Genomic DNA, 27,975 nt, shown 5'->3' on the forward strand with positions numbered 1-27,975 from the left:
TTTTAACTATCCTGTTATGTTACGAAATCAATACAATCTCAGAATCTAAAAAATATATCATTAAAAATTAGTATGGAGTGAAGATTAACAAAAGACCACTTAGGCCTGTTTCTCATTTTCTTTATCTTTGTTACAACAACTATTTCAGCAATATTATTCTTTATTTATTTAGTAAAACTATTATCTGTATAATGTACAGTGCAATATTTCTTAAAAAATGCTTAAAAATTTATACTTTTCATTTTTTAAATTTTTTTTTAAGTCTTTGTGGTCTCTGTGGGTGTGTTTGTTGTGTGTTTTCTTTAGTTTTAGACATGAGAAGTTAGTGCTAAACCTTGCCTCACCTTCAGCAAACACCAGAATCTCACCAACACCCACAAAATCCAAGTCTGGGGTAGCAGTTCCACCAACAACACGCCATTCCACTGCCACCTGTCCCAGGCTGCCTTCTGTCCTGTGTATCATTAGCTGCACGTTGGCCTGAGGACGTTCTTCTACTTCAATATACTTCTCTGTTGCATTGGGACTTACACTGTAGATCTTAAATACTCCAAAGGCATCCCCATTCATCATTATGGTAACTGTAGAAGTATTTGGCTGTCCAATAGTTGGTTGATTTTTTAAGCTGGCTGAGATATTCAATAGTTCAACCTTCAACAGGGATATAGTGAATTTTTCATCCAGCTCTGGCAGGCTGTCAGGGAGTATGGTAACTGTGAGATTTGCAAACTCTTCCCCTTCCTGCATGATGGCCCATTGTCTTGTGATAGATTCGTAATCACTACCAGCAATGGCTTGTGTGCTAAACAGAACGGATGTACTGCTGATGTTTTTCTTGTAGGTCCATAATCCTGACATGTTAGTTAATGGCCTGGCCTCTGTTGTCAGCCAGAGGCAGAGAGGAATCTCAGAGGCACTGGAAAATGTAAAGGCTGAACATGCTTGTTCTTTTAGGCACTGAGTTGCACAGGCATACAGTGGGTCACTTGCTGCTGACACATTCACTCTGGTCTCAGATGGCTGGTCGGGAATTCCCTGTACAGGAGACTCGTAATAGGCCAGTATATCCTCACCTTGCTCAATGGCAAGAGCTACAACATCAGTCTCAGAAGTGCTGTAAAATATTTGCAGCTGACCAAACCTTCCCCCACTAAAAGACATTAAAATAAAAATGTTATGTTAGCTGGAGAAGCATGTCTAACATTCTATATGTTACTGGGTTAAGAACAAAAATTAACTAACTCTTTCTCAATTGCTGAAAAGTTACAAATAGCTAATTAAAGTGACTTCCCTTGAAGCTAGTACCAAAATAACTGCGTAGTTTGGTTTTTCGATTGTTATAGCCTGGGTTAAGCATGTTAAGCATGTTAAGCATGCATGTTTGCAAACGTTTGTTTCTAGGAGTTAACTTAGTTTTCCTAGGACTGCTAAGGAAGAAAAAGCCTTTGCTGTCTAGCATTATTATCATTCCTCTGAGGTGTCCTCAGGATACCATATTTCATGTGCAAAATCTGTTCTGCTTCTCATTTTTTCTTCCATCATACAACATTTGATTCACTTTGTCTTTCAGCTGACATCATAGGAACAGGCTGGATTGCAGCTTTAAATGGCTTGACAATTTAACAGGCAAAATAAAACTTCAAGTACACTGCGTCCACTGGGTTTACCCCACAAACATATAATATATTTGTATTTTATGTACATTTGTAACAAGCAGACATCTAGTTCAAATTCAATGTATATGGAAAAAAAGAGCTGTCAGAGCAAGAAATTGATGCAAATACCTACACAGGGGCATGGTATTTAAAATTATTGCCAATAAAATAGCCAACAAGAAACAAACCAAACCAAAACAACAACAGAAAAAAAAAAAAAAGAAATTCAAAATCAGCCAATATTGTACAGACCTTCTCCTGACAGATATATTTGCAGGTAAACTTCTTTCTAGTGGCTCCTGAACTCGATATGAGGATTGATGAAAGGAAACTGTGCCGTAAGGATTATCATTGGCAGGTATAACAATATTTGCCGTGCCATCTAACCCGATAGCACCACCATTGGAGGCCTGAGTTAATTCTACATGGACAATCTCAAAAAGAAAAAAAAGGAAAAACAAGTATTTTTTGCCATTTCTAAAAACAATCACAAGCAAAATAGAATCTGAACTTGTTGTAGCTTCCTGCCGTAACATTTCTTATTTTGGTCTGCACACATTTCTTATACAAGTTAAAACTCTATTACTGTTCAAGAGAGACATAACTGCTCTACTTACTTCTTCTACTTCTGGAACATCATCAGCCAGGATTTCCAACAGCAACATCTGAATGGCTTCCCCAGGGGCAAAAGTAATATTACCCATGGCAACTTGCAAGTCATCGTCAGCAGGATGTCCATTAATGGTAGCAGCCCACTGAACAGTAACATTACCCAGTGTCCCGGCATTGCGAATTATTGGCAGATTTATGGTTACTGATCCAAATTCAGGCTCCTCCACAGTGAATTCAGTATTCTGAAAAACTGACACCACAGGGAGATGTAGTGCATTAACAATAAAATTGAAAGTAAAGATATCAATTCCTGAAGTACAGAATTTTATTTTACTTGCTTGCATTTACTTGCACAAGTAAACCCCTTTTAATCATGTTTAAACCTAAAAGCAAACTTTCAATATCATACTTGCATCTGCAGAGAAAATTAGCATGAAAATTAAGCCTTCATCCAAAAAGTCTATTCCAATACGCACATTGTTTGAGGCTAAACACGAACTGTTTCTAAGGTCTTAGAATATAATTTCATAATTATTTGCAGCAGCAAAGAAACTGTTTACAGATTTCATGTCACTTATTGAAGAAATAAATTAAAACTATTTAACACGGAATATGTTAAGTGGAAATCACAGAATCACAGAATGGGTCAGGTTGGTAGGAACCACTATAGACCATCAGATTCAAGCTCCCTGCTCAAATAGGGCCATCCCAGAGAACATGGCACAGGACTGTGTCCAGACAGTTCTTGGATGTTTTCACTGAAGGAGACTCCACAACTTCTCTGGGAAACCTGTTCCAGTGCACCATCACCTGCACAGTAATAAAAGTTTTCCTCATGTTCAGGTGAACTTCATGGACAGCAGTTTCTGCCTGTTGCCTCCTGTTCTACTTCTTGGTGCCTCCAAGAGGCTCGATCTTTTTTTGTTATATTAAAGCCTCATTATTCCTTTATTACATGTTTTAATTCCATTCCTCTTTTCCTTTACTCTCCACACCCACACTTCCACTTCTGAATGTTTTTATTCAGTTGCCAAGTAGCAGTTCCCCCACAAACCCCCAGAAAATATGTTAACAGAAGAAAGAAAATATGTACTCCTTTACCAAAAGATCCAAAAGGGTCATCAGAAGCCTCAATAGTTATGACTGCCCTCGTCAAAGATCCAAGCAAGGCTCCTCCTGTTGTTTGGTTCATCAGCTGAACATAAAATGACTCCTCAAGTTCAGGATTTATATCATTAATTATATAAATTGGCACAGCTTTACTTGTTTCCCCTTCTAGTAAAACAACATCTGATGAAGCTACACTGTAGTCCTCACCTAGATTTGTTGTTGAAAAAACCCAAAACAATAAAACACAGATAATATCAATGCTTTATGGTTCAGTGTGGTGAACATTATCAGTAATACCAATCTTCTCTTTGCTTATACATGCATTTCTCAGTGTTTTAATTGGGTCTTTACCTTTAGACCTCAAAAGTTGGTGGGATTTTTTGTTTTGTTTTTGTTGTTGTTGTTTTTTACTTTCTGCTGCCTTTTAGATGTCTGGATGGATCAAAATAAAACTTTGTTTGACCAAAACAGAGCTTGTACTGTAAGATCAAGCAGTAATTACAAAAGGTCCATTATTGTCTGTTGTTTACAAGGTCACATTACCAAGATATTTCCATCTTTGATTTATAATTGCTATCCAGCTTTCCAAGAGATAAAAGTGAAAACAGTTTCACTTTTATCACACTTTCACTAAGAGTGAAAAGCACCTTATCAGATTAGATTTCAGTAAAGGGTACATTTGATGTGTCGACTTCACTTTAGGCAAACTTGTCTCAACTGTCTAGAGAAACATCTGTGATACACTAGATCACAGCTCTGCTTCAGAAACTAATTTAAAGCATACTGATATAAATCTAACTACACATTTAATTTATAACATTCTGTTACATAAAAATGAATTTAAAAGGTCGCAGAGCATGTACCACCTGTCTATTCAATTTGGACACAGCTGAAAGATAGTGCACTCAATTTATAACTGTCTAAGTGATCCTGAAGACTTCATAATTTTTCTCCTTTCTTTATGTACCTTCTCTACAGCAGGGACCAACTGGAGAGGTTTACGTTCCATTTTCAGAAGTACAAGCTGCCTTGGGTTTTGATAGATTTTTCCCTATTTGTTTTACAGCTGAGTCCCTAGATCTCACCTCTCCAATAAGCTCAACTAAGCAATAAATGATGGGTTTAAATATGTACATGGGACTCAATTGTTTTTACATATACTACTATGGTATTATGGGGGGTGATGGTGTACTTCTAAGTAAACAAACACCCCAATTCCTTCCCTTATTTCACATTTAGATTCTCCAATGTGTAATTGTAAACGTGATAATGTGTAAACTTTCCCCTAGGTCTTAGATTCATATTAGCTAAGCACAGTCAATGCCTTATTACTTTTTATTTCATACTTGTTATATAATAGGGCATTCATCACACACTTGTTTGCTTCAGTTTTAACACAGGCTGCATAGTTCTGCTATTCTGCCCTCTTACCAGCTGTTGCAGTTATTGGCATAGCTTTAAACTTCACAGAAACATCTGAAAATATTCCCCCGGTTCTGGTCACGTTAATGATTGGTCCAACATGGTTTTCAGCAACTCGCACAGCTGAAGCTGAAAGCTGCAGTGTTCCAAAAGCATCATCATTGGCATTGATAATCACATGAGCTATTGTCTCACCCACTAAGCCAAGTCGAGGAGAATTTATAACTGAAATATAAAGAAAACTTAGTGAGGGGTACCTGAAATGCTTACTATTAATGGCTATAGAATTCGTAGGCATACATGTGAGTTTAACTGTCTCTAGTTTTGATGAAAATTATCTTTTTTACCATTAGACAAAACATAACTACAAACTACATCAAAATAAATGTGTTTAAATTATGTTCTGGCAGAAAATCTGAATGTTATTCTACCATGCTGGGGAGCACACAAGCCATAATTTTTTTTAAAAAATGAGGTATTGTGAATTTATTTATTTATTGATTGACTTATCCATAAGACTAACAGCAAGATCAGTACAGTTCAGGATAATTTCAGTTTTACTCCTGCTACGATGAAGTATAGGTAAGATTTCAGCTCCAAGTGGAATTATGTTTTAAGTTACCCCTTATTTTGTGGGCAAGGGCAGCAATTAAACATGCCAAGAATTTTTGAAGCACCTATCTGTAATGGTCTGAATTTATGTAAATGAGAAATTAAATTGTCAATGCTAAGAAAGGAGCACATCACTAATTCTACATCATTTTTTAAAATAAGACTTTTTTGTATTTGAATAAGAAAAACTGGATTAGTTATTTCCTACTACTGAACTTCAAGAAACAATGCTAAATGAGCAGGTATTAGTGCACAAATACTATAACATATTTGGCCTGAAAGGCCTTGGATAAGGAAATGCAAAAGAGATAAAGAAATACTCATGCTTTTATAACAAAAGAGTGTGCCAAAGGAAATAAATGCCAACAGGCAAACGAAGAGATATCTTAACTATACAGAGTTTGGCAGAGGTAAAGAGTTCTTCATTTATCCTGCTGCATTTTCTCCTGTTACATATAAATACTAATCTTTATAGTTAAATTGTAGGCTTTATGTAAGACACTTACTTGGCCGATCCTGAACTTTCTTGATCAAAACAACACTGCTTAGCTCCACAAAAACAGATTCTGACCTCTCAGGATCATCATCATCCAAAATAGGCAAGGATATTGTGGCCTCACTTTCATTGGTTGCGAAGATCACGTAACCTGTAATGGGTATATAGTCTTTTCCCTCTATTGCTCTGACAACATCAGGTGGAAGAAAGGGTGACTTTTCTTCATCACCCATAGTTCTATATTTCACCATTACTGTACCAAGGAGACCACCGCGTCTTGTAACTGTCAGAGAGATATTTTTTGTTTCTTCCTCAACTTTTATTGGTCTGTTTTGTTCAGAAAAGATGAAGATTCCATATGGATCATCATTTGCTAAAATAGTTAATGTTGCATTAGTATGATATCCAAGACGACCAAGGGATACACTGATGATCAAAACTGAAAACATCTTATCCAATTCGGGAACATCATCAGGAGAAATCTGTAATGTAATATTTGCTCTCACTTGGCCAACATCAAATGTTACATTCCCATCTGTAGAGATCAGGTCGTTGGTAAGATCGCAGAATATGATCCAATGCAATGTCACCTGAGATAAGGCCCCGTGACTTCTCACAACCTAAAAAAACATATAAAAATGTGCATATTTTTGTTCTATGAAAAAAAACAACCATAGAATTGTGAAATGTAATTAAGCAATGAAAATAACATGATGAATTAAAGATATGTCTGTGTTTTAAAAACATGTAATTCTGATCATCTTAGCTCTGTAGAACTTGTATTGTCAACACTTATTTTAAGACAGTAGTCCCTTGATTCTAAATAAGTTGAAGATTTTAAGCTTTTGTATATCATTATTATTATTTTAGTTTCAAGTTGAATAATATATATTAGCAAACACTGCATGACTGGAAAAACAAATGTTCATGACAAAATTGTTATAAACCCCGTAGACTAATCACAAAAGCATCAGAGAACATCAGTAAAAACAGACAGAAGAGTACAATGCAGCAAAATGAGACTCAGAGCTTTCCAACCTGTAGCATAACATTGCTATCTCCATCTTCAGGCTCAGTTCCATTCACCGAAAGGGACTCAGCACTGAACTCAAACACACCGTGAGCATCATCAGAAGCCTCAATAGTTACAAGGATGTGGGATGCAATTCCCAAGCTAGCTGTTAAATATAAGTTCCAAAAAGGGTGAATTTTAACTCTCATGTCTTCTTACATGAAAGAAAATAGCTAAAGAAATATGCTAGAAAAATACAAAAGACAGTATGAAGTATCTGTGGTGTTTGTCTTGATTTTGTTTGTTTTTAAATGCATGGTAACTCCCTGTATGGAAAAAGAACTGACTTTCAGTAAGGCAGTCCTCTCAGTCCTTCTATGGAACTATGAAACGAAAAAAAAAAGTATTATTTTAAGGGAGGAACTAAAAAAAAATTACAGGTTTAATGAATGAAAATGGAGCAGCATTCAGGATAGTGAGGAGTTATACGGTAAACCACAGTATAAGCGGAAAGATAAGATGAACACAGGTCTCATCCTAATATAAGCTGGAATGAGAGTCAAAAAAATAACCAAAAAAAACCCTATCAAGTCAAGTAAATTCTACTTCAAAAGATATTGTCTGAGTGACATAACTTGCTGCTCAGAGAGAAAAGAGTCTGGCACATAAAGAAACCATTTATGGAAACAAGTAAAAGGGAAACAATGACAAAGAAAACAACAACAACAACAACAACAACAACAACAAAGAAGAAAAAAAGGAAGAAAGAAAAAAGTTTTAACAAAGAAAAAATATTACTCTATTGGCATAAGGGTGCTTATATAACACTTGTATGTCTGCAGATTTTAATTTGAAGTCCTATATGCATAAGGTTTTCCCATATCTTCTATGTTATTTCTTAATTTGTTGGTTTTTTTTTAATATTAAATTATCATGTTTTCTGCATATCATGACATAAAAAGAAACACAAAGAAATTAAAGTGGAAAAATTGAAAAAAATCAAATTATTTTGTTAAAAAATCTAACATAACTTACTTTGCTGTAAGAGTATTTTTGCCATGAAAGGATCAAAATTATACACAGAATGTATCAAAGCATAAAATCAGGTAGCCTTAAAATTGCCTAAAATTGCCTTTAAAATTTAAAAAATGCCTTTGCTTTTTTTTCTCCCAGGAAAATTTGACAATGTTCAAATAAAGATAATTATGTAAACTTAAATTTTGCAGTTACTATATTGTGTTTTATAATATAGTTTTGATTATATAAGAATCTCTTGTTCTCTGCTTTATATTAAATGCTGACTGCTAGTGAAATAACACCTAAATTAAATGGAAAAGATTTTTTTCAGTAAAACTTTATGTGAAATCTAAATTAACAATCTCCAACTGCATGTAAAGGAAGTTGTATTAAGCACAGTAATTTATGACAGCTATTACAATTTTAAATAAAATATAGGATTAATCAAAAAAGCTTACCATGTTGAGGGACAGTTGAAAGGAAGATATCCATGTTTCCATCACCACTACCACTTCCATCATTTCTAAAGAGCTCAGCAACTTTAAGATGACAGACATATGGATATACACATATATACATTTATAAATAAAGGGAAAGCAGAAAGTAATTTAAATATTTCCAGACAACAGAAAAAGACAGAGATGTATTCTAGGAAAGTGTCAATTTTCAAAATACAAGTATACAGAATTTCTGCTAAAAGCTAGAAAAAATATTGAATATGTTACCTCTTGTTTAATTTATTGCATTGGAAACAGCAAAAGGAAGTCAGAAGGAAAGAAAACATACAACTTTCTTTTATCATTCTTTTTTTTTTCCTTTCTCTCTGTGTTTCCTCTTTCTCAATCCTAATGGAGAAATGGGGAATGAAGCAGGGGGAAGAGGGAAGCAGTAGCTAGACTTTGTCAAATTCTCTTATTCTAACATTTTCTCATAAATCAAAAACTTGTGTCAGAAAGTTGAAAAAAATTGGCAGCTTAACTGATGGAGCCTTTACCCTAAGTTTTGTACTCGAAGTAGTGTTGGAAAGCTCAAAAAGATTATGTTCAGAAAGTATCTGCCTCTAGTAAACTACCAAAGTTAGCTGTAAGTTTTCTAACCAAAAAAAGTCAAAAAGAAAACTTCATTTAACACAAATTACTTGACCAAAAATCTCACATGCATGAAAGCTATGCAACTTTCATCAAAAGAATCCTAGCATAGCACCATAGTGCCACATTGCAGCACAGACATTCATGTTAATATGATCTAACTTTCCAGAAGGCATCACACTTGCAATTCTGAATTGTTTAGAAAAATATTATCAGCTTAAAAAGGCACCTTGTAGCTCTCAATATTTTGAATTACTTCTTTTCCTCCAACTAGGAGGAATCTCCCTTAAAAACCTTTTGCAATGGAAATAAATTCTGTAAAGCTAAAGTGATTTTACATGGCGGGAGCATTGATGCTCACCAACGGTTGTGAAACTAATGTCTCACAGCATGAGACACTAGCTTCTAGCTAGTTCTCCAACTCAGCTAAACTCTCCAGGCATCTGAAAACCCACAATTTTCTAATGCTGTAATGCATTTGAATCAGTTATGAGCCAGTTTATTGCAACTTCTCCGATTTCACTCAAGTGGGAGATAAAAAGCACACCTTTGGTTGTTAAACCTTAAATACTGATAATTCAAAAAAATTTTTACATGACTTTAATTCTCTCTACCAACTATGGAATCATGTAATTTAAAAAGCAACAATTGTTTCTGAGTGCATGGTAGTAATATACTTTCTTTGAGATTTCGTCATTTGCAGCAGTGATTAACAAAACATCTGAAGGACAGGTTTTTTCCAAAAAAGAATTGCTGCTATGTGGAGGGTGTGTCTTTAGAAATAACATGGAAATAGTTCACAAGGTTAGATTTTAAGGGATGAATAAAGATAATGAAAATACAACCGGCGGATTGATGTATGTGCCTTACCTCCTCCCTCTGGGTTCAACAGCTCCACTTTAAAAGTTTTTTCTAGTTCAGGAATAGAATTGTCAGTGATGTTAACAGTAATGTACTTGTATCTTTCTCCGGGCTGAAATTCCATTGAGCCCCAAACAGCCTGAAATATGACAGGTCTTCACAGTTTTGTTCAAGTTTAATATTTTCAACCAAATGAAAAAAGAAATACAATCTCAATTCTTTTTGTCTTAATTAAAACATCTTTAACTTTAAAAAAATCTGCTGAGTCTTTGTTATAAGAAATAGCAATCTAAATTCACTGAATTTTAAGCATCTTCATTTATCTACATTTTTCTCCATAAACAGCAGTCAGACAAGCAAACAGTTACTTATACCCTATGTTGTTGAATATACACAAATCCTAGTACATGCAAATATAATCTTCACCTGCTTATGCACCTGTATGATCATATAAAGTCTGATATACTTAGGAAACATACATTCTTGCTGCATAGCCAATTTTCTTAAGGAGATCAAAATCAAACCCAGAGGCTTTTCCTAGGAAACACAACATGCTGCACCCAAAGGAGGCAAAAAGCATATGGTGATTTTTATTTTTTTAGTGAGTACTATGCATCTATCTATCACAACACCATAATTAAACAGTATCTGTGAAAAGCATCACAGGTGAGCTACTGAAAAGAATTGCAGCTGAGCTAAAGTATTCAAACTGATAGCTACTTCCAGGATAAATAGCTCTAATTAAATTCTACAATAATTACACACCTTGGCAATGGCCATACCTGATAATCTTGAGGACTGAAAGCTGTAAGTGGCACTGTCCTGTATTCCATAAGAATTGTTCCAAGAAGCCCTTGTGCACGAACTACCAATAATCTGACGTGTCCAACTTCTTCTTTAACAGTGATATGGGGTACAGCAGATGCTGGCAGAATCATTTCATCACTGGGCTGAGGAGGTGGCCCCACCGAGAACTGTAGTAGACCTGAAAGACAAAAATTATTATTTACATGGCTTCTGATACCAAATTCAAATTATAACAATAAAAAAATTAAACAAAATATTTATAATATCCACATTTAATGCTTATAAAATTTTAAAAATATTAATATGCCTTTAGGACTCATTATGTTATTTACAGGAATATGCTACACACTGTTCTCCCTCTCTCACTGATATTCAAGTTAGTCTTAAAAAACCATATCACAAGAATGAATTCAACTCTTCCCAAAAGAACCCAAACATCATAACAATGGGTACTTATTGGTATAATAATAGGCATGCCTAAATATCTCTCTCTGTTACAAATTCTCATTTCACAAAAACTGGCATAAAATCAACAACATCTAATTTGAATTTCTTGCAAAAGAGGATGATCACATGTTTGGTCCAGGCAGCTTTAACGCCTTTTTTGTAGTATTCTCAAGAGTAAGTAACTTGACTTTCATTCTTGTATAAAAATTACGAATTAATCTCAAGTTAGATAAAGTGTAATACTTGATGTTACTTCCTCATCTATCTAGGCTAGGCAAATTTTTACCTCTTGAGCTAGAAGTATACATAAATCTGCAATAAGACTGTATCATCTTCAACATTGTTACCATATGGGTGGTCACTGGCTTTAATGCTGATATCAGTAGTTTCTTTTTCTGGATCTATACTTGCTCCACTGGTAGGAGTTGAACCTAGTTTTCCATCTCCAGACACTGCAGAGACTAATGTCACACGGAAATATTCATTTAGCTCCGGAATGTCATCATCAATAACATGCAAATTTAAGACCTAGAGAAGGACCAAATCATGAAGAAATCAAACTATGCAACATACATCCCTTAAGAGTTTTATGACCCTTTAAACAATTAAGATTTTAGCCAATCAGATGTATTTGCTGTGAGTTCAGAAAGTAATGTAGAGAACATTTTTGCCCTCCATATAATTTAACCTTATAAGTTTAGAACACCAGTTCCAGAAACATCTTCATCGAGCTGTCAGAGACTTTACAGCAATTAATCTAATTTAGAGAGCAAGTAAAGTGAGCTTTTAATGACACCTGACACTTGAGGTTACAGATCATACTATCAGGTACCATAATCTGCTCTGCACAGGCTGATATATTAATCTCAGACAATTCCAATTTTCTATATATTGCGATAAGATTTGATAAATATATAAGAGAAAAAATTTAGGCAGCTGATCATATTTAAAGCCATGGGAATGAGTAGTTTAAAAATATCAATGGATATTCTCTTAAGATTTTTCACCTGATGAGCAGCTGCTCCCAGCCTGTTCCTTAGGGTAATGACCATTAGGTCCTCTCTATGTAGACTGTATATTTGGCTACATCGCAGTGGGCTCACCACGTCTTTTCTGCCACTTTATAAAATAAGTCAGGCCTCATCCATGCTGCCAGACTGGGAAATCTTGGCAAATTTAACTTTAAATGAATGTATGAAATGCAGTAATACATTTCGGTAGAGAATTAAAGCTGAATAAACTGCCAGGAGCATACTATGTTCCAAAATCATAAGTATTTGCCAAAGTATAATCAGTTACATTGTTTAACTGGGTCACTGCGATCTTTTCAAATTATATCAATAGGTTTCACTCAGTCCCTACTGACTTCAGCAGAATGACAGAAGTGAAATTTAAGACAGTATTTTCTACTATCAATCCATCCTTTCTATTTAACAAATACTAATAGAAAACACATATAAACTTCCTACAGTACTGTGGTTCCAGTTCTCCAGTTAAATGTGAAATTCCCATGCTGTGGGTTGGGGTCAAACTCACAGAAAAAGATTAATCAAAAGAGACAGAATGTGCTCAACAGTTGCAAGACATTTGTTTACAGCAGTGAAGTTGACTGTTGTCTATTTAATTATTGAGGAGATAAAACTGATCTCCAAAACTCAGATCAAAACCTGATCATTTTCAGTTTCAAAAGTATATGTATAGATATACATATAGAATATATATATACATATGTAAACATATCTTATGTGCATTAAATGTGTAATTATGGGCATTTAAGTGTTCATGTATGCACAGTAATGCATGAAGTGAGATGTACAGAGACATATATAGGTGTGTATCCTATCACTCCTTAGATGTCAAAGATGAAAAAAACCCTGCAAAATGTAATAAAAGCCATGTGAAGGAAAGACTCATTAGTATGAAGACCAGTCAAGCATCCTCAAAAGGTGTTTTCCCGCAGGTTTGCAAAGGACAGGATGAATAGTTAGTTAATAGGAAGGTAGGGTTTACCTCTGATCTCTGCCAAGGAAGGAATATGATAGTGCCACTGCTGTTAGAAAAATCGCTAACAGAGTAATTAATGCCCCTGGAATCAACCTGTGAGATAATGTAATTTATATACACATAGTCTAGGGCTCCCCTTGTACGCTCCACGACACAGGATATAGTGGAACCCTCATCAGCAGCCTGGAAGAAAGCAAGAAATTGACATATTTGTTATGATCAAAGTAAATCTAAGGAAAGGAATAAATGTAAAAGATTGAATTCTGTAATGCAGTTCAAAAGTTCAGCAATTTTTAACTGCTGTCATGCTACTTTCAGCACTTTTGGAGTGATAGGAAGCTGAAACTCATCTTGATGGTGGTCAGAACAATCTTAGAGGAAATTGCAACAGCTTCTAGCATCCCCCTGAGGTCAGCCAGTAACCATACTCTGTCATTTCTCTCGGACACAAAACCAGAATAAATAGGTTTGAACTGTGTATATCAAAAGCAAAAGACTGTTTTATATTAATGCCAATTATTTTAATTTTAATTTGAAGAAAGATTTGGATTCCTCCTTTCCCTGACTAAACACACTATAGAAAACAAAACATACATTTAGATTAAACTATACTATTATCATTCAAGAAAAACTGAAAAACTTTTTTGTGCTACAGTACTCTTTCCAATTCTGTCTTCACAAAGAACTTGCCTTCAGCAGGAACAATTTCACACATTTGGAACAAATCAGGTATTGATACTGGCCAAGCATAATAAAAAAATTATGATCATCAAGCTAAAATAGAAAATAATTTTATTTGAAAGTTATCAGAATGACTAAAGCTATCTTATGCATTAGATAAATTTCAGAGCTGCTGTATAATACCGTGCAAATACTGAATGCACCTTCAGCTGCTTAGCAGACAGATATCAACAAATAATGAAATTAAACTACTGATAAAACAATGCTATAAGATAAAGGCGAAACAATTAACGTGCCACATAAATTTTTAATTTTGCTTCATGGTTGGTTGCTGATCTGTGGCATCACAGAGTTATCAGTGGCATTTGAAACTAAAGGAATCTATTATGGTAGCAGATGGTAGGCACCTGGAAAGCAAACTGAACTGAACTGAAAACTAGCATCGGGCAAAATGGTTGCCTTCAAACACATCGTAAGGACTTCTGTTAGAAAGGATGTACTAGCAAAGTCATAAGAGTTCCCAAATTGGAAAGCATTACGAATTTTTTTCCAAAATAATCTAATAATAATAGAAATGTGTATCACGTCTTTCTCCCTCATAATGATCAAAAAACTAACAATTAATCATGTTTATTTCAATTCCCTCAAAAAAAGATTCAAGTTTATATATTGCATATATGGTGGTCACCACCATAGAATATGCAATGTTTAAAACCAGCAACTTCTAGCCAGTATCAAGTGAATTCATATCACATACGATAATGATAATGATTTAATTATAAGGGAGAGAGAGACTGGAATAGAACCCAGGAGAAACAAGTGCTGCACAGCACAATCGCTCACCACTTGCTGGCCAATACCCAGCCCATTTCCAAACAATGACCAACAGCCTTCCAGGTAACCCCCAGTTTATACACTGGACATGTTATTCTATGGTATGGAATGTTCTTTTGGCCAGTTCACGTCAGCTGTCCTGGACATGCTCCTTCCCAGACTTCTGTGCAGCTCCTCACTAGCAGAGCATGAGACACAGAGAAGTCTTTGACTCAGGTCAAGCCCAACTTTGCAACAGCCGAACCATCTTTATGATATCAACATTATCCTCATTCTGAGTCCAAACCACAGAACTGTACCAGATACTAATAAGAAAATGAACTGTGTCCAAGACAACATGAAGTTACAGTCTTAGAAGTTACAGAAGTACAAGAAAAAAAAAAAGTTCTAGGAAATTTTAAGCCCTAGTCTTCGGTTAATGAATTAAAATAAATTTTCTTAATAAAAATAATATGGGGAGATTTAAATACAAAGTGATACTGAAAATGCCAATGTGGCTGAGGCTGTATAAACAGAACTTACACAATTCCAAATTCTAGAAAACTTTGCTGAACTACAAAAACTAAAAAAGTGGAATCAAGACCCTTCAAAGTTAGTTAGCCTTACCAATTTGACTGTGTCTAAAACTACTCCTGTAGTTTTCCTTATGAGCATCTTACCTCAGGAATACATGCTCCAGTGAAGCCAAATAAACCATTAGCATTATCACTTTTCTGTATTCTTAATCTTGCTGTTGTGTTTTCTTGTGAAATTCGAGCTCCACCACACACAGAAATAAGTTTTAGTATGAATAACTCCTCTCCTTCTTCCTCTTTGTCATCCTTTGCACACACAATGAATGATTTATTGGTTTCTCCTTGCCGATACTCCAAATACCCAGAGACAGGGTGTACATCACTCTTTGCAGGAGTTGCATGGAGTTCATAGATCTCTGCTTGTGTCAATTTTCTCTCGTAAAGCCTTACATCCTGCATTAAACCTGTGTACCTGTTGTTCCCATTGATTCCTGCTCCAATTCTCATTATTCCTGGACCTGAGAAGAAAATTAGAATTTTTCTCATGTAATTATTGTGTTTTGCTGGTTTTGGTTTGGTTTCTTTTTTAATAGATAATATAGGTAATTATTAAAAAATCTATGGTAAATTGTTTGCTGTCCCTGGGTTAGTAATCATATTGATCTTGAAATGTAGGCTGGGAGGCTCCTGAAGCCTCATCTCAGTGTTGCAGGTAGATCATTAGAGGTCAAATAATTCCTTCCTAGACTGTTCATGTTTTTCATCCTACTAATTCTATCTGCATATTCTCGTCATCCCATATCTTAATAAATCTTGGAAACTTCTCTCTTTGCACTAAAAATTTTCAGAGCCCACCTGCAGCCCGTCTCACTTTTTTTTTTCCCAAACCCTTGCTTTACCCATTTTGTATCTTTATATATTTAATGTAGAAATGTAGACCAATTCCCAAGCACTTTTTACAACTGCTTTAACATTTATTTTTCTCCAAACAATTATCCTACTCAACAAGTCAGAGGATGACAGTCCGCTTTTTCACAAATATACTAAGCCAGTAGCTCATACCCATTCCTACCACTCTAAAACATATAGAACATATCTCTTCAGCTGTTTTCTGATTTTGGAATGAAATGTGCCACTGATTGTCACTTCTAGAAACAAGCAACCACAACAATTGCTAATAGTCCCAGGACAAAAGGCAGAGGATGGTAACAAAACCAGGCTAGAGTGCTCCGTGTAATATCCAACATTAAATGGTGAGAGAGTAAATCCTTAGCTTATACTTGTAGTATCTCCAGATAGAGCACATGCCATCCTCCTTAAAACATAAAATTTGCAATGACTCAGACATATCCTTCTAGCAACAAAAGCCTTACAGCATTTCATACATCTGTGGTTTAGAAACTGAGGGGAAAAAAGTCCTTTCTAAGCTACAGTACTTCACTACAGCTACAGTCTGATGGCAGTTATTAATGGCAGGGGCACTACTCGGTTGCAGAGGAACTACTTTTTTACAGAGGCTGAATTTCTTAGACTTCAGCTACCAGGCAAACCCTACACTTGAGAATTAATGACATCTCCTCTCCATGCTCACTTTATGTTTGTGCACATATATGTAGATGCGTATGCATTTAACATCACTGCATGTTTTTTTAATTTTCCTTCTTTGATTACAGAGGAGATTGTATTCAAGAATTTGATAATCATTCACTACCTATCTGCATGAAAGAAAACCTGTGAAACTTATTGGGAGAGAAAGAAAGGAAAAGGATGGAGATTACTGCTACGTAAAAAAAAAAATACATGGGAGAGTGAGGAACTGCAAAATAAAGAGTAAATGTAAATGTATTCCCACCATTCAACACCTGACTTTATAAAGGAATTACTGTGATGCTCACTGCTACGCTTGTTGAGTGTAAAATTCCATAATGGTTATGTATGACTAAGTCACATCTGGAAATACCAAGTTAGAGGAACTGAAGTACACATGCTAATATTATTTGGAACATCATTAAACATATGGGCAAAATTTTCATATACCATGTAAATACATAATTAAGTAAATATTAGCCCTGAAAAATTCTATTGCTTACAAAATATTGGTTTAGCTGTAATATAATACATAACTAGAATCAAAAATATTATGATGTTTTGTTTCAGAAATCAAGACAAAAAATTCTTTTTTAGCCACAGTACTGCAAATCTAATGAAAATCAATAATTATAAATATATATAACTATATGTATACATAAAAACATGCATATAGAAATATAATTGTTAGTTATTATTTTCAAATTATTGCAATTTTAAATTATAGCAATCCAAGCTCTCTTACAGTTCTGATGCTTTTTCAAAATTCCCCAGTCTTATTTTTATTTATATGGTTTTTAAAAATCCCTAGAATCTTCTATTAATTGAATAGTTAAATATGAATTTAACTAACTGATCAGATATAATAATTTCAGAATCTTGCATACATCTTTCAAGGAGCTAGACACTTCTGTATTTTGCAGAACTTCACATATGAAGAAAAATAATACAACCTATTGGCTCACCATCAGCAATTGCTTCTCCTTTAAGGCTCTTAATTCCTCCTGTAACTGGAATTCCATCCATGTAAAATTCAATTATACTTTCATCCAGAGTAATCAGAACATGGACCCAAGTACTCTCATCCAGGTATTTCAGGACTGCTGCTTTGGCTAAGTATGTCATATTGGATCCTAATGCTGTATAATGAAGCACCACAGAAACATGAGAATCATTTGTTTGGATTTTCACACCATAATACAGGGTCCCATTACCATCATCCTTTTCAACTATATAGCCATCAGTATTGACCTTAGGAATTAACCATGCTGAAAATGTAAAATTAGTTACTGCAGTACTTCCATCGTATGGGTATTCCAGACCAATAATTCCAAATGCATCCTCTTTTCCACTGAAATACAAAGCATCAGTTCCACTGTGATGGCGTCTCAAGTGTGGCTGAGATTGTACTGAACTTGGAAATGATCCCAGCAACAAGAAGTCTACCATTGATGGTAATCCAGCTTGAAACGTACTGGACAGTATTTCCCAACCTAAACGGACAACACCGAAAGTGCCTTGTTGTCTCCAGATGGTGAAGTCTGTAATATAGGAAAGGTCATCTTCAGAAAGAATATCTTCTGCTATCTCTCTGTCCTGACTCTTTGGATCTATAACGAAGACTCCAAAAGGGTCATCATTGAAAGGGATCATCACATTTACAGCGAGGTTTGTTTCAGACAACTGCCCACCAGGACCAGGAGACCCACCTATACAGTGGAAGTTAAGAGTAAAAGTTACTGGTCTGAAAAAAGTTACTAAGTATTTTAAAATGTTTAACAAAATACTTTTTTTAAATAGGCCTAAATCTTGTTTTAAAAGTCTCTGAACTCTCCAAAAATTTCTCCAAACTTAAGATTAACATAAATTAACTGTACTGGTTTTAAAACACTATAGAGAACATTTTCATAGAATACAAGCCATGTTGTTTTTCAATTGCAGAATATAATTGTCTTTCAGTTAACACAAGATTAGGTCAGATTTCCTGTATTAGTATTGAGATAGGTGGCCTTTGTTTCATTTGAAAAACATGGGGTCAACTTCATTTCTCATTGTACTCCAAGATTTAAACAAACATGAAATGGCAACATTTGGTTCATTGCCTCCAAATAAGCAGAGATTACCCTGCAAAATCAGTAACCAGTTGTGTGTTAAAACTGCTCCCAATTCCTGCCATTAGTCACCTCACTTGTCCACAGTAAGGGGATCTTGATGTGACTGTAGAGCCTCCATGCACCAGTAAGTAGGAAATCTTCTGTACATGCATACAGATTTCACTTACGGATATGTCAACTTATTTCCAGTTGTACCTTGGCACAGAAGACTATAAATACTACTGAGGTGGAAAAGTCCATCAGATTTGGAACTCTACTCAGTAGCAGGCCTGTAGCAGTTGCAATTTAAGTGAAACAAAGTGGTAACTAATTGTATTTTACAGAAATTTCTACAAAAACGCAAACAAATCAGCCAATCCCCATTATGGTAGATACGTATAACCTTTATGTCTGCATTTTTTCAGCTTTACACAAAGCTCTACATCTCTGATTCCAAAATGCATTTTTTTAAAGGTCAGATTCCAAAATTGCGTTCATGTACCTAGATTAAAGAATAAATGAAAAACAAAACCTAAAATCTCACCAGAAAAGTGTAGGATGACATAGGCATCGAGGAAAAGCTCTTTCCAGGATTGTTTTCTTTTTGATTGATTAAATATAATTATTTTCTACCAGATAGGAATGGTTATATGGAAGACAATACCTGAAATGTTCACCAGCTTCAAAATGTAAAATTCATTGAATTCAGGAATTTTATCTGAAACAGCATGGAGCATTATCAACTTTGATCCTTCACCATCCATGAAGTATACAGTCCCATAAGTTTCATAGAACTCTTCTCCTGGCTTCAATATAGAATCATTATGAAACAGCTGCCAGGTTAATGAGACATTCCCAAAGTGTCCTCTGTGTCTCAAAATCCTATTCAGAGACACAGAAAAAATGAATGTCCTGGCAGGTATGCATCAGCATTCTCCATTAACAGTGGAAAATATGGACTAATCATTCTTACTGTGGGAAATAATATGCATTGTTCTAAATAACCACAAATAACAAATAGGACCATGAACAATAATACAACACTCTTAGACAGACTGCAATTTCACAATATAATTTTACCCCCAGGTGTACCACAGACATCTTAGAAAGAAATCAATGAAGCTACATGAGAAATAGTACTGTTTAGAGGAACATAAGTTTGTCTTGCATTTCTATTTTTTAATAATAAAAATAAATTTATAGTTCAGCAAATTAACATTAAAAATTGAGTCAACTGGCCACTCTTGGAGAAGAAAGAGAAGGCATTTAACTACAAATATTTTTTCCTTTAACCAGCAAGGTGCCTTAGCCTTTTTTGTATTGGTATTAATTTGGGTTATATGCTAGGTCCTTCATATATCTGATTATTCCATATAAAGAATTTAATAAATAAATTTTAAAAACTTTTATTTGTTCTCATAGCTATCTGGTAACACAATTTCACCAATTTCCAAAAGGCTTTACAAATAAATACTGAAGAACTGAACTGAACATTAAGAAGTTGCTTTATTAACAAAGTATGTTTACATACAAAAACCCCCATTTTTTTTTTGTGTGGTTAAAAGCAAAAAAAAAAAAAGCTGTTTAAAGCATTATTATACAAATCTGAAAAATTAACTCAGTAAAGCAGTCTAGCAACAGAAACATAGTATGTTTCTATTGCTTCCAAAGGTTTCCTTTTGTTGTTATTAAGCAGGGCGTTCTATTCCAGCAGTGTAGCACTGTTGCAATAATTCATTACTCCCTTGAAAGGTCAGTGCTGCCTTAGGTATTCTCACTGGTTAGATTATAAACTACTATGACCTTTTTCTTATATACTAAACAGAAGTCAAATCCTTTTGAGGGTGTGGAAGAGGCTGTTTCCTAGCAAACAATTTTTATCAATAAGAACTATGCAAGGTCAGATGATGGTGACCTTGGTATCATGTGCTTCCATAAAGCACCTTTATGTGTGTATGTGTTTAGTTCAAATCATCACTCTTCACACCATCAATTAAAAAAAAAATATTATTAAGGACCAAAAAAATCTCAAAGAGCAGAGTAATAAAACCAACCATAGAATATATATTAAATACACTCTTTTAACAAGGATTTTAATTTTTTAGATCTGCAACACAAGCATAAAGATCTAACTCACAGCCATAGGCATCTATTTCAAGGCTTTAAAACAAACAAATCAAATAAAAATACATAAAAGATAATTAAACAATTGTGCAAAAACCTCTTCTCTCACTGTTCTCACTACCAGATTTATTGTGAGCATATATTTCTTTATACCCTGTCCAGAATTTTCTTGAAGAAAAATCTTTTTTTTTTTGTCAATTTATAGCCACATTCTGACTTTAGGAACACAAAAAGATCAGGTGACATGAAAATTAATTTCTTAACCTTTCCCCTTCCTGAATACATTCCAGCAGCTACAGGTCAGACTAAGGAAAAATATATTCAGCCTAGAAGAAAGGCACTGGACTTTCAGTATAGGCTCCTATCTGCAATTTACAGTTAGAAGAAAAATAAATTAACAGAAAGAACATAGTAATATGGGTTGTTTGCAGCGTAAGATTTCAAAGCAAGGTGCAAAAAGAAATTAACAACCACGTAGTTGTATTTAACTGTATTTTGAAAAGATTTTTTACTTCTGTATTGGCTATATTCTGCTCATTCATCTTGATCCTTCTGTATCTACACTTCTGTGAAAATATAACAGAAACACCTATGCTGTAATGTTACTTGTGCGAAAATATAAAAAAGCCCTCTGTTCTGTAATCTTATTTGTTTATATTTTAACAGGAATTCTGTACACACTTTAATATGCACAGTCTACTCAATAATACAAGAGTTGATGTTTCAGGTTTTGTTGATCCTCAATATGTTTTCAAATAATGTAATCAAAAATTTTATAGAGCTATTTTTCTAATAAATTTTAGCAATGCAAAAAATAAAATTAGATCAAAGTACTACCCATAAAATAATGCACACATCAAGACATACATATATGTATTCAAAAAACTGGCAACAATATTATTTAAAAGTTACTTACAAAAAAAAATTACTTTTTCCTTCTTCTACTGACTTGTCTAGAGGTTCTAAGGAGAAAATTCCATTAGGATCATCATTTGCTTCAATAATAACTGTAGCCACTCCAGCATTAAAGATAACAGTATCCCCTAAAAAGAGGTTGATTCATTTTATCCAAACTGGAATCAGAAAGGAAGGCAACTCTAAAATTGAATGTATTTTCTTTTCAGACCAACAGCTTTCAAGTAAAGAAAGAAACAAGCAGTGATAAAACAATCCGTAAAAACCAATATTTGAGATACTCAGTTACAGACAAATCAGAGGAAAAATATATAAATAGCATCTAAGGCAGAGATCAAGAATGCAGATTTGCAGAAAAATAATGTGACATGACCAGAGATGGTGCAATCCTGAGAGGAATTGTATGAGATTGTATGAGAGGTACTACTTCATGTTTGATCAGTTGGTCAAGTCAGAAGAAAAAGACATATGTTCAGAGACCCCAGCTCTCCTACAGACCTACAACAGAAATATTGCACTTCAACGAAATACAAGGCAACACCAATCTCTGAGGGATTAGTCATACCCATATCACAGCCCATCTGAAAGGAAAAAAATATGAGATACCTGTGAAGTAAGGTGGAAGTTAGAAGGATTTCTGTGTGTATACTGGCACAGTTGGGACATTTCAACACCTCTTTATATCCACAAAGGTACATTATGTTTCCTTTGCCATCCTAGTTTTCACCCTTTTCAAAAGCACTAAACTTGTTTTTATTCCAAAGGGAACAATCTGTTCATGGTTTTAACTTCATATACCTCTATTTGTATTTTCTCAGAAGTACAACAGTCCAACATAATTTTCAAAAGAGATGTAACAAGCAAGGCCATTATTTGCAACAGACTGTAAAAAGAATTTTTTTTTTCTTTTGGGAATTCATCTAGAAGTCTATATTTTGCCCGTTCTGGCAGGAATGTGTGCCAGGGGAAAGCCATCACAAGTTTCCAAGTTTCCAAGAATGGTAAAAGAAAATACCAGCAGATCCTGAACAAAGTCAGTAAAGTAAAGTAGAAAGAGATTATTGAAGAGAAAATTTAAGAATTGAGAAGTATGGCTTTGTTCAATAATTTCCATGAGGGTGATGTTCTGTAAGAGAGCTAGGTGTCTGAGAGAATTCCAGCTGGCATCAGGAAACACATGAACTACCTTATACATATATATAATTGAGAAAAATTACCTTTTTTATATTTAACTTATATTTTCTTATTGATGAGCAAAAATCCCATCTAATTTTGAGCATTTGGAAAAAGATTTTAAATTATTTTTGCAGGACATTTTCAGCTTTATAATTTAATTATTGTTCCCAATTAAACAATCCAAGATCAAAATCCAAACACACTGTAAAGAAATTTTATAGAAATGTTGACGCAAACTTTATTTATGTAATGCCTGGCATTTTTACATTGCTTTATGATAAGAACGAGCTGGTAAAAAATACAGAAATAAGAAAAAAGGAAGTTACTAAATATACATTAAATCACTGCTTTTACCTGTTGAATTCAAAAGGAAGATATAAAATGCTTCATCAGTTTCAGGGGTATCATCATCGTTAATATACACAGATAAGGTCTGCTCTCTTTCTCCAACATCAAAGAGAATGAAACTGTCCTTTTCACTGGGAATGAAGTCTCCCTCTTCAGCTGTTGCATCTCCATTGATAGTAATATACTGAACAGCAACAACAGCATCAGCAGATCCATTCCTTAGGACTGTAAAGTTTGCAACACTGCCTTCTGTAATGCTCACTGTCAGAGGTTCTGAAAACACACATGCAATAAATTCAAGTTCAAGCCTGTGCTTCTTGCATGTGGCCTATTCACCTAATCCCCCACAAGAGGATCCTTCACCTCAGGGAAAGAGAGGGCACATCTAGTTAAGGAATGTAGATATTTGCAGGTAAAAGAGAGTTTTACTGTCCTTAGCCACCTAACCAATCCCAGAGCCACCAACAAGAATAGTGACATAAAATGAGAGAAAATTTTAAGTTAAAAAAAAGGCAAATTCAGTACAACAAAAACAAAAAAAGTACATTTTATAACACTAGCTCCACTAGGATTAAGATTTTTCAATAATCTGCTCTGTCAATAAAATCTGTTTGGGGTAGAATATGAATTCAAAATTTAAAACCAGTAATATCTAACCTGAAAAATAAATGGGATCATCATTCCTTGTAATGTGTAAAAATGCACTGGTTACATTGCCTAGCCTGGCTCCACCAGTGGCATTGAATAATCTGATTATGAATACCTCCATCTCTTCAGGTACCTGAATGACAAAGTATTAAGAAATTAATTTCTTGCATACAAAACAATGAAAAAATTAAAATGAACCGCTGAGGAGGTTAACAAAACAGGGTTTCTGCATGTTGTTATTTATTGATTCGTAAGTGTGTCAAGAGGGATGACAAATGACACTTCATACACTTAAACAAAAATAATCATGAGTGAAAAATCCTTCTAAATAAATCACCTCATCTTTGCTACTGTACAGATGATTCAATAGTTATCTTGGAGCTTCCTGACGCCGATTTAACTTTTTTTACAGCCATATTCATTTATTTATTCCTTTATTCTTAATTATTCTCATTCTTTCTTATCTTACTTCAAATTTATCAGCATTAAAAATATAAAATTAGGACTCTTGCTATTAAAAGAAGTGGTTTACTTATTATTATAATTTAACCACACTTGACTACTGATAGATCCTAACTTTCTTGTTTATAGATGTGCACAGTGTCTCAAATTCTTTTATGATTTGCTTAAGTAAACTCATTTTTACCCAAGTATTTTGATTTTTCTGACAAACAAAATTTTCAGTTTCTTAAAAACCAGAGCTTCTTCTTAACTTGCAATGTTTTAGCTCTTTCTCTTTGTTCCATATATTTACATAAAAATACTGCAAAAATTATTACCTCATCTGGTAGAGAGTAAATTGTGATATTTTTTGAAAACTCCAGATTATCAAAGAAAATAGTCCCTTGTTCTGGATAGATGTCATTGGTACATGCTGGGTCAACAATCCAGGACACACTAACATTGCCATAATTTCCTTGGTTTCTTACAAGTCTGTAAGAGGCTGCAGAGTGAAAACATGTACAGTCAGTGTGTGTCTCCAGGAAAATACAAGCCAAAATGAAAAAGGTCAGCAAAGCTGAAACAAAGACAAAGGAAAGGAATCAGTAAGTAAATCCACTTCTTGCAAATCTAGTATGTGAGTACCCCACACAAAAGGCTGCACAATAATAGACCATTACAGCAATTAAGACTTGTATCAACTGTACTGATACAATAGAGACAGATAAATTGAAGAAACACATATGAAAATTTAGCTCATCCTTCTCTCACATAGCACCCAATGCCTCATGCTCACCAGGCAGAACTACTACCACCATCCAGTAGTACCTTGCACATAAATCAATTCTCTGTCCCTCCTGTCTGGTATGTTCTCTAGGTATATTTTAACTGGATTGATGCCTATGGTTTTCAAGGCCCATCCTCCTCCACACTAATCTCCACTGCTTATCATGCTGGTACTGTACCACCCTGGAAACTCCTGAATCAGGCATTGTCCTAGGAAGCTGAAGTAGCGAAAAGAAGCCTTGCAGGAGCAGACAGCAGACAAAGCAGTAGCTCTAATAAAAAGTATTACCAGCATAGATGTTTTCTCCTTTACTTTCCTTTATTGTTGCTGATAGCTCATCAGGTAGAAACTGTATGACACCGTGTGGATCATCATTCTTCAAAATGGTTATATTGACCCTTGTGGCATTCCCCAGCTTGCCTGACATTTCACTGTAGCCACTGAGCACAACAGCATATGCCTCATCCAGCTGGAAGAGGGAAACTCAGTCAGAATAAAAGAGTTATTCAGCAGAATAAAATTTCAACACAATTTCAACAAAAGAAAATTACACACATTTTCTACATGCACATTGGTTTTGTACATCTTTGTCATATGTAACAGTGGAAGTAAAGGTTTTAAAACCACTGACATTAAACTAATTTAAAAAGAATTTATCAGCTTTCATTATTAATCTAATGTGACTTTGTATCTCATATATTTCTTGAAAAAACACTCACAGGAGATGCATTGTGGAAGACTAAAACAAGTATTGTGTCTTTGCCTCTATACAGCAAATATTAGTGTAGATTGGGGAGCACTGAGTTCAATGAGCAGGTATTCACCAAAAAAAGGAACAAAAGGGAAGTGATTGTACAGCACTCAATTAAACAGTGGCATTCTACAGTGCAGAATGTCACGGATGCAAAAGAAGTTAAGATTTGATAAGAATGATAAGAAGTTAAGTTTCAATTTACAAAAAATAAAAATCCACTGAGGCCTATTAAAGCCAAAGATACCTTCTAGTTATCCAGGTATCCCTGTTTTAGAGACTGGAAATACACGCTGTAGAAAAGCGTTGCATACTTGTTCTGCTCCCATATATTTTCCTGTATTTTAGTAAGTGACAAACTGTTATGCTGTGAACACAATTTGAAGAAAGGGAAATTTTCATTTCTACCTCTGGAATCCCATCCATCCTTGTCAAAAGAGTAATTATGATCTCTCTTTCCCCAGGCTTAAATTCCAGAATTCCTGTGCTTCCATAAAACTCATTATTGTCCCTCGGTTCCACAGTGTACCGCAAAAACTGCCTGACAAGGCTCCCTCTGCTGCGGACAATCTGCAGTTCAACAGAATCCCCCTCCTGTAAAAAAAGAAAACCCAGCACTTTACTTGCACCCTGCTAAGATTCGCTTTTTCAAAATGATTAAGAAAAGTTTTTCAGATAATTACCTTGATATTGTAGGGACCTCTGGAAGAGGGAGAAAATTCAAACACTCCTCCAGGATCATCATTTTCCAAAATAGTTATCTCACAAGTAGTAAACCCATATTTCAGTATTTGATTTTCCACACTGACCCTTGGAAAGAAAAAAAGGCATTTTTGAGTAATGTGTCTTTTAGTAAGTAAATACACATCTACGTGAAGAACATCAGAATCCTGATTAATTTTATGAATAAATTATGAAAACAATAACCTACAAAGAATATAATAAATTAAGAAAGACACATCAGAGTGTTCCATTCATTTGCAATAAATTCAAACCCTTGTTGAAGTACTTTTTTTTCTGATTATTTTTTACAGTTTATAGTTCTGAGGCTTTGTACATAATGCACACATACATGCACACAACACAAAGAAAAAGAAATGGAATTGTATACTAAAAATTTTAAATCATATTTAGTATTACTTTTTATTTGACTCAAAACATAAGAAATTATCCAAAATCACTTAAACAAAGAGAGCTTGTTTTTTTTGCATTTCTTATTCATTTCCTCAGATGCAAATTTTCAATTACATTGTTTTAAGTTCATTCCACTAAAAATGCAAGAAAAACTACTACTGAAAGATGCATAAAGAATGCACCCTCAGACTGATTTTGATACAGCTTATTAAATGTTTGTTTATTAATTCAGATTCATATTCTGTGTTTTCTGGAAGAAAATTTCGATGAACAAACAGGAAATATCTGTTTTAAAGGGTAACACATCATGTGTATTGCATATTAAAAAAAATGCCAGCAGACACAGTAACTTGTGTTAACATAAACTAAACATGTGTCATTCAAAAAAAAGATAACTGCTCATCTTTGATCATAAAAAACTTCTCTACAGTTCTGGTCTGCTCAGACATTTAGGTAGACAAATTGTATTTCTGGCAGTTTAAGACAACAGATCCATTATTGTAGTCAAGTGCAGGTATCAAACACTGAGTCATGCATTAATAACTTTCATCTGTCACAAATCCTAAATAAACCTTCAAGCCAGAAATCCATGCCATCAAATTAAAAACCAAAGGGCAAGCAAGCATTGCCTGAAGTGATGCAGAAGACATGATTCCTGAGAGAAAAAGAAGTTACTGACAGATTCTGTTCAAACTAATCACTCGTAAAACAAAGCACTGATTCACCGAAGACAAACCACAGTTCACTGCACTTACCCAAAGTACACGACAAACCTTTCTGTCTCTACCCTGTTAACAG

At 34.5% G+C, this 27,975-nt stretch overlaps 1 protein-coding gene across 1 annotated transcript in view; it reads right to left on the reverse strand.

The window, feature by feature from the left end:
- The window catches only part of ADGRV1 (adhesion G protein-coupled receptor V1), a 264,541-nt gene that overhangs the window by 201,420 nt on the left and 35,146 nt on the right, over positions 1 to 27,975 (reverse strand). Inside the window, exons 12-33 of the mRNA XM_063423040.1 lie at positions 26,727 to 26,853; positions 26,452 to 26,637; positions 25,581 to 25,761; positions 24,844 to 25,007; positions 24,074 to 24,197; positions 23,423 to 23,689; positions 21,894 to 22,020; positions 19,518 to 19,735; positions 17,726 to 18,469; positions 15,318 to 15,691; positions 13,150 to 13,326; positions 11,487 to 11,667; positions 10,668 to 10,870; positions 9,895 to 10,024; positions 8,395 to 8,475; positions 6,946 to 7,085; positions 5,918 to 6,527; positions 4,809 to 5,024; positions 3,369 to 3,584; positions 2,273 to 2,517; positions 1,908 to 2,089; positions 345 to 1,150 (exon numbers count right to left, since the gene is read on the reverse strand). Coding sequence (XP_063279110.1) covers positions 345 to 1,150; positions 1,908 to 2,089; positions 2,273 to 2,517; positions 3,369 to 3,584; positions 4,809 to 5,024; positions 5,918 to 6,527; positions 6,946 to 7,085; positions 8,395 to 8,475; positions 9,895 to 10,024; positions 10,668 to 10,870; positions 11,487 to 11,667; positions 13,150 to 13,326; positions 15,318 to 15,691; positions 17,726 to 18,469; positions 19,518 to 19,735; positions 21,894 to 22,020; positions 23,423 to 23,689; positions 24,074 to 24,197; positions 24,844 to 25,007; positions 25,581 to 25,761; positions 26,452 to 26,637; positions 26,727 to 26,853 — 5,699 coding nt within the window. The remainder of the gene's footprint in view (positions 1 to 344; positions 1,151 to 1,907; positions 2,090 to 2,272; positions 2,518 to 3,368; positions 3,585 to 4,808; positions 5,025 to 5,917; positions 6,528 to 6,945; positions 7,086 to 8,394; positions 8,476 to 9,894; positions 10,025 to 10,667; positions 10,871 to 11,486; positions 11,668 to 13,149; positions 13,327 to 15,317; positions 15,692 to 17,725; positions 18,470 to 19,517; positions 19,736 to 21,893; positions 22,021 to 23,422; positions 23,690 to 24,073; positions 24,198 to 24,843; positions 25,008 to 25,580; positions 25,762 to 26,451; positions 26,638 to 26,726; positions 26,854 to 27,975) is intronic.

This window comes from Prinia subflava, chromosome Z (assembly GCF_021018805.1).
Source record: "Prinia subflava isolate CZ2003 ecotype Zambia chromosome Z, Cam_Psub_1.2, whole genome shotgun sequence".
Lineage (NCBI taxonomy): Eukaryota > Metazoa > Chordata > Aves > Passeriformes > Cisticolidae > Prinia > Prinia subflava.